The following is a 12,685-nucleotide window of genomic DNA, read 5'->3' on the forward strand; positions in this document are numbered from 1 at the left end:
TCACTAAAATGCACTTAGCCTCGTTACATATTTATGTCCTTAATTATGAATGATCAAACCATTTTGCAGGCCACTAAGGCTCAACGGTCAGTTTGCGGAAGTTCAAATAAAACAAAGATATTTTTAAATGGGGAAACGAGATACACAAAAAGAGGAGGGGAGGTGAGGGAGAGAGAGGGGGGGGAAGGTGAGGGAGAGAGAGGAGGGGGGGGGGAAGGCGAGGTAGAGAGAGAGAGGGGGGGGGGGGAAGGTGAGGTAGAGAGAGGGGAAGATACGGTAGGAAGGAAGGAAGGAGACGAGGGGAGAGAAATACTTATGATAGAGAGAGAGAGAGAGAGAGAGAGAGAGAGAGAGAGAGAGAGAGAGAGAGAGAGAGAGAGAGAGAGAGAGAGAGAGGGGGGGGGGGGCTTCAGGACACATGATAATCCCATATACTAAGAAAGAGGCAGGGGGAAGGTATGTGCGCGCAAGTCACATAGGAAAAAACCAACTGAAAAACCACATGAGCCTCACAGAGCTCTCATAAACCACAGGCGAATGGGCCAAATGATCATTTACAAAAAAACAAGATGTCATACACAAAATGACAACGAAGCAAGTAATGAACTTTTCAGCAAAACTTTCAGGAAAGTTTCAAAATTGAGCCGGAAGTACGTCAGCAGAGTACAGGGAAATCTGTAACTTGTCAACAGGATTAAACACAGAGGTTGCAGCAGAGGAAACCAGGAAGCAATTAAGAGCAACTGGGTCAAACAAAAGCAACAAGGACCCCCGCCATGTAGCGTTCCCATGGATCCCTCAAGAGATCCCACAAGAGGCTGTGGAAATGTCCAGAAGATCGCTGGCAAAGACCTACCACACCTCAATAGATTAAGCAAGTAGACAAAACTTGTAGGAATGAAACAGCCAGTCTATGTTCCACAAGAGGACAGCAAGAGCCCCTGAAAAGTACCTGAGAGGGGGCCTCTGGAGGTTAGTGAATCATCTAAGAGTCTAGAAGATTTAGACTTCGATTTCAGACTCCAACTTGGCTTCAGGGGAAGCAAGACTGGGGGATATAGGAGAGCTGAGTGGTCGTCTATCCCGAGAGGACACAAGTGGGTGAGAGCATCTAGGCGAGCACAAGGCACCCATGCAGGGCCCGGCTCGTGCAACCTCCCCATTAAATCATCGTGCTTCACTGCAGCGCCCAGCAAGCTGAGCTTTCGACGCCGCCGGCCCTCAAAGCCAGTGTGCGCAAGAGGCCCCCCGTCTCCCCCGCCCGCTGCTCGTCCACCATTAAAACAAAAGATCAGAGGCCATGGAGGAGGAGGAGGGAGACGAGAGGCGGCGTGGGAGGACAATAAAGAGGGAGGCATGAGGAAGAGGAGGAGGAGGATCAAGGAGCAGCAACAAGAGTTAATGCAGCAGCAGCAGCAGAAGGAACACAAGAGGTTGACGCTGAGGAGGAAAAGGAGCAGGCGAAGCACCATCACAAGGAGGAGCAAGAGGAAAAGAAGGTTTTTCTTGTTAGTCCGTAATGGCCTGCCATTTGGTGGAGTAGTTGCTGGAGTTTTAACAGCCGCCGCTAACAAGCGTTACACGCCTCGCCCGGCTCACCATCCCTAAAGCAGGGAAAGAGTGGGAACGCAAGGAGAGAGGGAGGAAGAGTGGAAAGGGAGGAAGAAAAATTGAGGAAGAGTGGAAATGCAGGGAGGGTGAGGGCCCCCCAACACAGCCCAGAAGGCCCCCAACACAGCCCAGAAGGCCCTCAACACAGCCCAGAAGGCCCCCAACACAGCCCAGAAGGCCCTCAACACAGCCCAGAAGGCCCCCAACACAGCCCAGAAGGCCCTCAACACAGCCCAGAAGGACCCCCTCAACACAGCCCAGAAGGCCCCCAACACAGCCCAGAAGGCCCCCAACACAGCCCAGAAGGCCCCAAACACAGCCCAGAAGGCCCCCAACACAGCCCAAAAGGCCCTCAACACAGCCCAGAAGGCCCTCAACACAGCCCAGAAGGCCCTCAACACAGCCCAGAAGGCCCTCAACACAGCCCAGAAGGCCCCCAACACAGCCCAGAAGGCCCCCAACACAGCCCAGAAGGCCCCCAACACAGCCCAGAAGGCCCCCAACACAGCCCAGAAGGCCCTCAACACAGCCCAGAAGGCCCCCAACACAGCCCAGAAGGTCCCCAACACAGCCCAGAAGGCCCCCAACACAGCCCAGAAGGCCCTCAATACAGCCCAGAAGGCCCTCAACACAGCCCAGAAGGCCCCCAACACAGCCCAGAAGGCCCCCAACACAGCCCAGAAGGCCCTCAACACAGCCCAGAAGGCCCTCAACACAGCCCAGAAGGCCCCCAACACAGCCCAGAAGGCCCTCAACACAGCCCAGAAGGCCCTCAACACAGCCCAGAAGGCCCCCAACACAGCCCAGAAGGCCCTCAACACAGCCCAGAAGGCCCTCAACACAGCCCAGAAGGCCCTCAACACAGCCCAGAAGGCCCCCAACACAGCCCAGAAGGCCCCAACGCAGCCCAGAAGGCCCCCCCAACACACCACAACACCAACGGCAGGTGTTTTCGTAAGCACTACAAACGAATGGAACAAGTTAATAGCAAACATTAGATGATAAAATGACATCAATATCCTTCAAAGACACACATCATCAATCACATGCCGGGAGTAACAATCACTGCATCAACCAGTCCGGAAAGGCGAGGCTTAGAAGCTAAAGCTTCACCCATCTCATCACACCAAGGAGAGCACACCCTTATACGTTGAAAACCATATTCATATACTGAACATATTAATTCATCAATATCTTCTCATGAAAGTATACATAGCTTAGTATGTATAAGGTCTATTCATTACTCAGGTCAATCAAAAAAAATCAAACAAATTGCACTGATTGCAATACTGCCACTGGATTAATAGTAGTATTCTATTGGGGGTTATCTTGAGGTTATCTTGAAATGATTTCGGGGCTTAGTGTCCCCGCGGCCCGGTCCTCGACCAGGCCTCCACCCCCAGGTAGCAGCCCGTGACAGCTGACTAACACCCAGGTACCTATTTTACTGCTAGGTAACAGAGCCCAGACACACAGACACAGACCAGAATTATTAAGTTAATCATTTAACAACAAGTGACCTTGAAGTCTACTCTAGGCCACTAAAACAAGCACCTGGAGCTGAAGGATAGGGACACTATGGCGTTCAGAAACCCTTATACTGCTCTAGAAACCCTTATACTGCTCTAGAAACCCTTATACTGCTCTTGAAACCCTTATACTGCTCCAGACACCCTTATACTGTTTCAGATACCCTTATACTGCTCCAGAAACCCCCCTTATACTGCTCTAGAAACCCTTATACTGCTCTTGAAAACCTTATACTGCTCCAGAAACCCTTATACTGCTCCAGAAACCCTTATACTGCTCCAGAAACTCTCATACTGCTCTAGAAACCCTTATACTGCTCCAAAAACCCTTATACTACTCCAGACACCCTTATACTGCTTCAGATACCCTTATACTGCTCCAGAAACCCCCCTTATACTGCTCTAGAAACCCTTATACTGCTCTTGAAACACTTATACTGCTCCAAAAACCTTATACTGCTCCAGAAACAATTAAACTGCTCCTGAAACCCATATACTGCTCCAGAAACCGCCCCCCTTATACTGCTCCAGAAACCCTTATACTGCTCCAGAAACCCTTATACTGCTCCAGAAACCCTTATACTGCTCCAAAAATCCCCTTATACTGATCCAGAAACCCTTATACTGATCCAGAAACCCTTATAATGCTCTAGAAACCCTTATACTGCTCTAGAAACCCTTATACTGCCCCAGAAACCCCTTATACTGCTCCAAAAATCTCCTTATACTGCTCCAGAAACCCTTATACTGACCCAGAAACCCTTATACTGCTCCAGAAACCCTAATACTGCTCCAGAAACCCCCTTATCCTGCCCCAGAAACCCTAATACTGCTCCAGAAATCCCTTATACTGCTCCAGAATCGGCAACTTTTTTCTTAACTTGTACAAATCATTACAATAATGGCTGGACTAAAGTCTGTGTCAAACTTGCATCTTTGACATGAATTAACATTTAGTTTACAATTTTAATGATGATACATATGGGGAAGAACAGAGAGAGTGGAGTTTACCATTATCGCGGCACAATTGATGTCACAATATTCGGATGGTGAGAAAACAGTTTGAATGAGAATAGTAACTAGTTCCACCAATCGTTATCTGCCAATTTTTCCCAAATTTTCATTCGTTAACTATTTTTTTTTAAGATGCAACTCCCCCCCCCCCCCCCCCTCCTAGATGGACTACTTTTTTGTTGAATAGCTTTTGGCGCACTTTTGTTGTTACGAAGGTAACTTTTGGACTGCGCACTTTTGGGGTTAAGGGAACCCAGGAAATAATTAAGTCACTTTATCTCACCCCCACCCCCCCCTCAACCTTCCTAGAGACATCCCCCCCCCCCCTACACAAAAGTATTCAGGTGCTCACCTAGTTGTGCTTGCGGGGGTTGAGCTTCGGCTCCGAGGTGAGAGGGGTAAAGTGTTGCACTTTGAAGAATTGTTCAGTGAATTCAACTGACAAAATACACATTTCAAAGCATTATTTTCATCTGCAGTTGGTGGTGGTGGTGCGTGTCAAATGAAGATTAATTGCGTTACGAATTACAAGAATAAGAACATACATAAATGCAAGCATAAAAACAAAAAAATGATGCTTAAATGCAAGAATAATGTAAGCTTTAAAGCAAGCAAAAATACCACCACACACAGAAATCACAATTGCGTGATGCATCAAATGAACAAATGCCTCGATTAAGGCAGCTGGGATGCTCTCGGACGCAGGTTCGAATCCTAGTCACGGCCCTTGTGGATTTGTTCAAAATACCATCAAATATGTAGACCCAGAGGTGAAGCTCTCTTATCGGTCTACAGTGAGTTTACTTAGGTCCCGGACAATATTCAGGACTCAAGTATACTTGCTGGTTGGTCAGTGATTGTGGCGGCCTTAACAATCCGCCAGAGGCTGATATAAGCCTTAAGCCGTAATGGTGAGGCAGGTGAGGCCAGACGGCTGAGTGGACAGCGCTCGGGATTCGTAGTCCTAAGGTTCCGGGTTCGATCCCCGGCGAAGGCGGCAACAAATGCGAAGAGTTTTTTCACCCTGATGCCCCTTTTCACCTAGCAGTAAATAGGTACCTGGGCGTTAGACAGCTGCTACGGCCTGCTTCCTGGGGTGTGTGTAACAAAAACGCGGCCTGGTCGAGGACCGGGCCACGGGTACGCTAAGCCCCGGAATCATCTCAAGATAACCTCAAGATAGCAGAAGTGTGATAGCTCGCCTTACATGATAATCCACAGAACAAGGCCCCTTACGCCACGACTTGGAACACTTGTCATCAGCATAAACCAAAGATAGGATTCTCCAAGCATTTCCGTGTCCACTTAAGATATCTGTACCTCTTACCTCCATCATGGTGGCTCAGTTTGTATTTACTAAACAAGTTATGAGCTCCGAAGTGCTACGATGTCGTACATTGCAATAATAATCTTGGGTTGAGAAACACTTACGACCCAGCCTAACTAGTTCAGACTGGATACACTGAGGTAAGACCATAAGAACAAAGGTAACTGCAGAAGGCCTATTGGCCCATACGAGGCAGCCCCTATTTATAACCCCCCCATAACATACCTTAATGAGGTCATACCTTAATTGTCAATGTACCTGTATTACCATTTAAAATATGTTTGTTTGGGTTGTATTGTATCACACGTATTGTGTGTGTGCGCTCAGAATACATGTACATATAGATTATTGTTGTGGATCAGAGTTAAAAATAAGTGTTTTTCGCGTAAATTCGCAAATTGTAACTCTTGTGGTGAAATGACATTTGAATTGCCGTCTGGGGAGGTCTTGTCATGTTTTCAGGCCTGTGTGGAGAGGCCTGAAACTCTTGGAGAGGAGATTTCCGTCTCTGCCAGATTTCTCAGACATTCTAACTAACGTTTGAAGACGAGAAATTAACTTTGCCATTTGCCAGGCATTGCTGACTAACTTCAGTAGAGGGTTTCTGCACTGTTATATTTTCAGTCATTGTGGACTTTGACTTTTGTGAAGTCTTTCGACTTTGCCATTTGCCAGTCTAGTTGGGGATTAGTTTTTCTGAAGGCAAGGTGACAGTTCACCGAGTTGTGTTTAGTGATGTCCATGCTGAGACATGACCCCGTGTTTACTGATCTCCATGCTGAGACATGACCCCGTGTTTACTGATCTCCATGCTGAGACATGACCCCGTGTTTACTGATCTCCATGCTGAGACATGACCCCGTGTTTACTGCTGTCCATGCTGAGACATGACCCCGTGTTTACTGATCTCCATGCTGAGACATGACCCCGTGTTTACTGATCTCCATGCTGAGACATGACCCCGTGTTTACTGATCTCCATGCTGAGACATGACCCCGTGTTTACTGATCTCCATGCTGAGACATGACCCCGTGTTTACTGCTGTCCATGCTGAGACATGACCCCGGTGTTTACTGATGTCCATGCTGAGACATGACCCCGTGTTTACTGCTGTCCATGCTGAGACATGACCCCCGTGTTTACTGCTGTCCATGCTGAGACATGACCCCGTGTTTACTGCTGTCCACGCTGAGACATGACCCCCGTGTTTACTGATCTCCATGCTGAGACATGACCCCGTGTTTACTGATCTCCATGCTGAGACATGACCCCGTGTTTACTGCTGTCCATGCTGAGACATGACCCCGTGTTTACTGATCTCCATGCTGAGACATGACCCCGTGTTTACTGATCTCCATGCTGAGACATGACCCCGTGTTTACTGATCTCCATGCTGAGACATGACCCCGTGTTTACTGATCTCCATGCTGAGACATGACCCCGTGTTTACTGCTGTCCATGCTGAGACATGACCCCGGTGTTTACTGATGTCCATGCTGAGACATGACCCCGTGTTTACTGCTGTCCATGCTGAGACATGACCCCCGTGTTTACTGCTGTCCATGCTGAGACATGACCCCGTGTTTACTGCTGTCCATGCTGAGACATGACCCCCGTGTTTACTGCTGTCCATGCTGAGACATGACCCCGTGTTTACTGCTGTCCATGCTGAGACATGACCCCGTGTTTACTGCTGTCCATGCTGAGACATGACCCCGTGTTTACTGCTGTCCATGCTGAGACATGACCCCCGTGTTTACTGCTGTCCATGCTGAGACATGACCCCGTGTTTACTGCTGTCCATGCTGAGACATGACCCCGTGTTTACTGATCTCCATACTGAGACATGACCCCGTGTTTACTGATCTCCATACTGAGACATGACCCCGTGTTTACTGCTGTCCATGCTGAGACATGACCCCCGTGTTTACTGCTGTCCATGCTGAGACATGACCCCGTGTTTACTGATCTCCATACTGAGACATGACCCCGTGTTTACTGATCTCCATACTGAGACATGACCCCGTGTTTACTGATCTCCATGCTGAGACATGACCCCGTGTTTACTGATCTCCATGCTGAGACATGACCCCGTGTTTACTGCTGTCCATGCTGAGACATGACCCCGGTGTTTACTGATGTCCATGCTGAGACATGACCCCGTGTTTACTGCTGTCCATGCTGAGACATGACCCCCGTGTTTACTGCTGTCCATGCTGAGACATGACCCCGTGTTTACTGCTGTCCATGCTGAGACATGACCCCCGTGTTTACTGCTGTCCATGCTGAGACATGACCCCGTGTTTACTGCTGTCCATGCTGAGACATGACCCCGTGTTTACTGCTGTCCATGCTGAGACATGACCCCGTGTTTACTGCTGTCCATGCTGAGACATGACCCCCGTGTTTACTGCTGTCCATGCTGAGACATGACCCCGTGTTTACTGCTGTCCATGCTGAGACATGACCCCGTGTTTACTGCTGTCCATGCTGAGACATGACCCCGTGTTTACTGCTGTCCATACTGAGACATGACCCCCATACTCTGGTCATGTAACGTCACCACCCACCTTGACCACAACCTACCAGCCAGTCTTAAAAGTTGTCTAGTGTACCAATGTGTATTGTGGTGATCTTTACTTGTAGTGACATCTAGCTGCTATGACTTGTGCCCTGTGGTAAATAACTTTATTGTTATTTGCTTGTGAGTATGTGTATATATATATATATATATATATATATATATATATATATATATATATATATATATATATATATATATATATATACATACGGATGTTTGTTGTATATAAGCTGTGTCATGTAGGTAAGTTCGCTCCCAGTAAACTGGTGGATTTTCCCTAGACTTTCACTCAACCTTAAGACATTTGAACTTGTATAGTCGAGGCCAAGAGGTTCCGTGATTTATGAGGGAAAGTTCTACTCCACGAGCCTTGCAGGGGAGCATGACATAACATAGTGTCCCGCAGCTCATAAACAGATCAGTAAAAAGATACTGGGTCACCATGATAGAGGGCAAGATGATCATGCCCTTGATCATGGTGGACGCCTAGGGGCTTTCTGCAGCATGACCGTGCATTAAGCCTTTGCTAGCGTACCTCAGGGATCGAACCTTCCCCATGGATGCCTTTAACACATGCAGCTAGAAGAGCCGCAGTCGTTCTCCATTAGTACCGTGCTAGTGACAATTCTCTAACATGACACACAGAAGACACAATACGACTGTGTCGTAGCCTTTAAGGCTATGACACAGACCATGTCGTAGCTCAGTCGATTAAGGCAGCGTATGGGATGATCTCGGACGTAGGTTCGAATCTTCGTCACGGCCCTTGTGGATTTGTTCTCTAACATGATTAATGCCTGTAACGCGTCCCAGGGCGGATAATTTGCTTGTTATGGCGGAAGGGAAGGCACCGGCTACGACGCCATCATCTCAAGGGCCAGAAATGACTCAAGCATTTACATGTCCACTTACGAAACCTGTACATCTTTCCTCGGTCACTGTAGCTAAGCCTGTATTTATTAACCAGTTCACGAGCTCCGAAACGCAACGCGGTCATTTATAACAACAATAACCTCAGGTTGTGACGTTTCCAAGCTCGTGAACTGTTTAGTAAATGTCATAAAACCCAGGTGATTAAGGAAAGATGTACAGGCTTCGTAAATGGTTGCGTAAAGGCTGCATGAATCCTGGCTGTGGGTGCTCACAGAGCTTCAAGTTGTCTTGTTGACTACCTGTGTTATCTCACAAGCCGTCAGGTAGTGAAGACAGCAACAGGTACACGAGGCTTCCCTCCCACACAAGTTACAACCACCGCTCCTGTGCCAGGTAACTCCACTACGGGCTCGCCATAGCCCGTGCTACTTACAACTTTCTGGTCTCAGCAGCTGAATCTTAAACAACAACTTCCCTCTCACTATAACAACACACCACCTAACCTAACCTACCACTACTTTTATCTGTAACCATAACTCCCTTCATTGCTGGCCAGTAAACTAACTACAAAGTCAGCCTATGGCGTGTCCCAGAGAGGTCACCGTCAGAGATTATCCTCGGCTGGATAATGTGAACAATCTGGCCTTAACCACATCGTGTCCACCGACCATAGTTGTTGGAGGGGGGGGGGGGGATAGAGCAGAGTATATCCTGTGTTTTGCCTAACCAGAAATGTTCGGCCCCAAGCGTGTATAACCTGATATTAGCCACAGTCTCTATCCCTACATCTATCCAAGTGAATGTGTGTGTGTGTCCATGCTTAGAGTTGTTGTTGTTGTTATAGATTCAGCTACTCGGAACAAGTTCCAAGTAGCACGGGCTATGGTGAGCCCATAACTTACCTGGCACAGGAGCGGGGCAAGTAGCACGGGCTATGGTGAGCCCATAACTTACCTGGCACAGGAGCGGGCATGCTTAGAGGATAGACACTGGACGGGGGGGAGGGGGGGGCGGCTTTTCGTGAGCACATAATGAGACTGTCATCGGTAAATTGACGTCGGCTCCATTGACTTCTCCCCCCTCATTATATAATAGGGATCGGCTCCCATTACGTTTCGACGATTCCTATGACGTCTGATATGGGGGGGGGGGGTCTAGGTATGTTTTCTTCATCATACACGACGTAACCAAAAGGTTGTGACAACGTTGAATCAAAGTAACAACATTAACATAATGTTGTGGTTGTGTTTTTGCTGGGGTGCTGGGGGCACATATGGCATGTTCTGTGTGTGTGAGAGAGAGAGAGAGAGAGAGAGAGAGAGAGAGAGAGAGAGAGAGAGAGAGAGAGAGAGACCACAACACAGAGTCGTGTATATTATAACACTCTCTCTCTCTCTCTCTCTCTCTCTCAGAATATATTTCCTACCGCATTAAAAGAGAAATTGAGAATAAAAAAAGTACGCTGGTGAAAAATACGTTTCCTCTCCCCAATTCCAACCTGGCACATTAGGCCAAGGGGGAAGCTGTGGATTAACTGGAGATTGAATTAGAAAGAGGGAGGATGAGGGGGAAGAGGGGGAAGGTGAGGGGAAGAGGGGGGAAGGTGAGGGGGAGAGGGGGAAGGTGAGGGGGAGAGGGGGAAGGTGAGGGGGAGAGCGGGAAGGTGAGGGGGAGAGGGGGAAGGTGAGGGGGGAAAGAGCGTGAAAGTGAGAGGACTGAAGAAGGACACATTATGAGAGAAATAATATAGTGAAAAACAAGTGAAATGGGTAGAAGGTATCAGACAATGAAGATAGCGAAGAGTGAAGTAAAGGCAACAAACGGAAAAGAGGGAACATGACTGCGACATATTAGATACTTAACGAAAACACACAAAGAAAACAAATTAGGAAATATTTCTTTATCATAACACGTCGCCACCCGCTCCAGTGTAACGAGAAATATGATTGGTGTTCTGTGGTTTGTGGACTTGTACCCACTGGACTTGTACCCTCTGGACTTGTACCCACTGGAGGACTTGTACCCACTGGAGGACTTGTACCCACTGGAGGACTTGTACCCTCTGGAGGACTTGTACCCTCTGGAGGACTTGTACCCTCTGGAGGACTTGTACCCACTGGACTTGTACCCACTGGACTTGTGAGCCCCTTGAGGGACCTAAAGACCAGGAGGGTATAAATGACCTAAGCTACTCTTTCCTTCCAAGATATCTTATTGCCGCAATAAACGTACTTGGCTGAAGGCTCCGTGTTGTCCACTGGGGCCCCCAACCATCCACTGGGGCCTCCGACTGTCGACCCACGCCAAGCCCCCGCCCCGACCCACGTCAAGCTCCCGACTCGACCCACGCCAAGCCCCCGCCCCGACCCACACCAAGCCCCCGCCCCGACCCACGCCAAGCCCCCGACTTGACCCACACCAAGCCCCCGACTCGACCCACACCAAGCCCCCTGACTCGACCCACACCATGCCCCCGCCCCGACCCACGCCAAGCCCCCGCCCCGACCCACACCAAGCCCCCGACTCGACCCACACCAAGCCCCCGACCCGACCCACACCAAACCCCCAACTCGACCCAAAATGCAAAAAAAAAGAAGAAAACAAAAACTTGCAAAAAAAAAAACCATATTCCGGCCCACGAGGCCAACTATTCCAAATAAACCGGAGGGAGGTGAAGAGTACGTTCCTCTCGGCCGAATATCTGCCAATGTTTTTAACCCTCCCGTATCCGGCCGACTGACTGTACCGGCCAGCCGTGCATGCACGCACCCTGCTGGTGGCCGAGTGGTTCTTTTGCCTGCAGTTGGCAATCTGGTGTTGCTCCCCCAGTTCGAATCTTCGTGGGGGATGGAAAAGTGTGTGTGTGTGAGGTAGTCAATAAGATGCTGATTTGGTTTAATCTTAAAATGCATTACCATATCGACCCCTTTTTTAAAATATTAATGGGTTTCATAATTATAGAGCCGGACGAGGGAGATATAATCTGGATAATTGCTATAATCTGTCATCGCTCTCTATAAACAAAATTTGACAACAGTCAAGTGAAAGGTTGTCGAAATCAGGTAAATTAATACAAAAATCAGGTAAACTAATACAAAAATCAGGTAAACCCTTACGAAAATCAGGTAAACCATTACGAAAATCAGGTAAATCCTTACAAAAATCAGGTAAACGAATACAACAATAAGGTAAACTATTGCAAAACTCAGGTAAACCCTTACAAAATTCAGGTAAACCCTTACAAAATTCAGGTAAACCCTTACAAAAAATCAGGTAAACCATTACAAAAAGCAGGTAAACCCTTACAAAAATCAAGTAAACCGTTAAAAATCAGGTAAACCATTACGAAAATCATGTAAATCCTTACAAAACCAGGTAAACAATTACGAAAATCAGGTAAACCTTTACAAAAATCAGGTAAACCCTTACAAAAAAATCAGGTAAACCATTACAAAAAAAAATCAGGTAAACCCTTACAAATATCAGGTAAACCCTTACAAAAAACAGGTAACCCCTTACAAAATTCAGGTAAACCCTTACAAAAATCAGGTAACTCATTACAAAAATCAGGTAAACCCTTACAAAAAAGGTAATTAATTACATAAATCAGGTAAACCCTTACAAAAAAATCAGGTAAACCCTTTTTAAAAAAAAATCAGGTAAACCATTACGAAAAATCAGGTAAACCATTACAAAAAAATCAGGTAAACCCTTACAAAAAAAATCAGGTAAACCCTTACAAAAATA

General features: G+C 47.6%; 1 protein-coding gene across 1 annotated transcript; it reads left to right on the top strand.

The window, feature by feature from the left end:
• The first annotated feature begins 418 nt into the window (after positions 1 to 418).
• On the top strand, positions 419 to 11,598 carry LOC123747612 (proteoglycan 4-like). Its single transcript, XM_069340024.1, has 5 exons — positions 419 to 456; positions 693 to 878; positions 1,020 to 1,508; positions 1,693 to 2,565; positions 11,181 to 11,598. The coding sequence occupies exons 1-5, from the start codon at positions 419 to 421 to the stop codon at positions 11,596 to 11,598; spliced, it is 2,004 nt and encodes a 667-aa protein (XP_069196125.1).
• The last annotated feature ends 1,087 nt before the right edge of the window (positions 11,599 to 12,685 follow it).

The sequence above is a fragment of the Procambarus clarkii genome, chromosome 43, assembly GCF_040958095.1.
Source record: "Procambarus clarkii isolate CNS0578487 chromosome 43, FALCON_Pclarkii_2.0, whole genome shotgun sequence".
NCBI lineage: Eukaryota > Metazoa > Arthropoda > Malacostraca > Decapoda > Cambaridae > Procambarus > Procambarus clarkii.

Excerpts from the sequence above, each read along its gene's own strand:
- LOC123747612 (XM_069340024.1), top strand. The coding sequence starts at position 419 with ATGATAATCCCATATACTAAGAAAGAGGCAGGGGGAAG. Across the intron at positions 457-692 it reads AAGAAAGAGGCAGGGGGAAG|GATTAAACACAGAGGTTGCA; the intron begins GTATGTGCGCGC and ends ACTTGTCAACAG. Across the intron at positions 879-1,019 it reads CACCTCAATAGATTAAGCAA|ACTCCAACTTGGCTTCAGGG; the intron begins GTAGACAAAACT and ends CTTCGATTTCAG.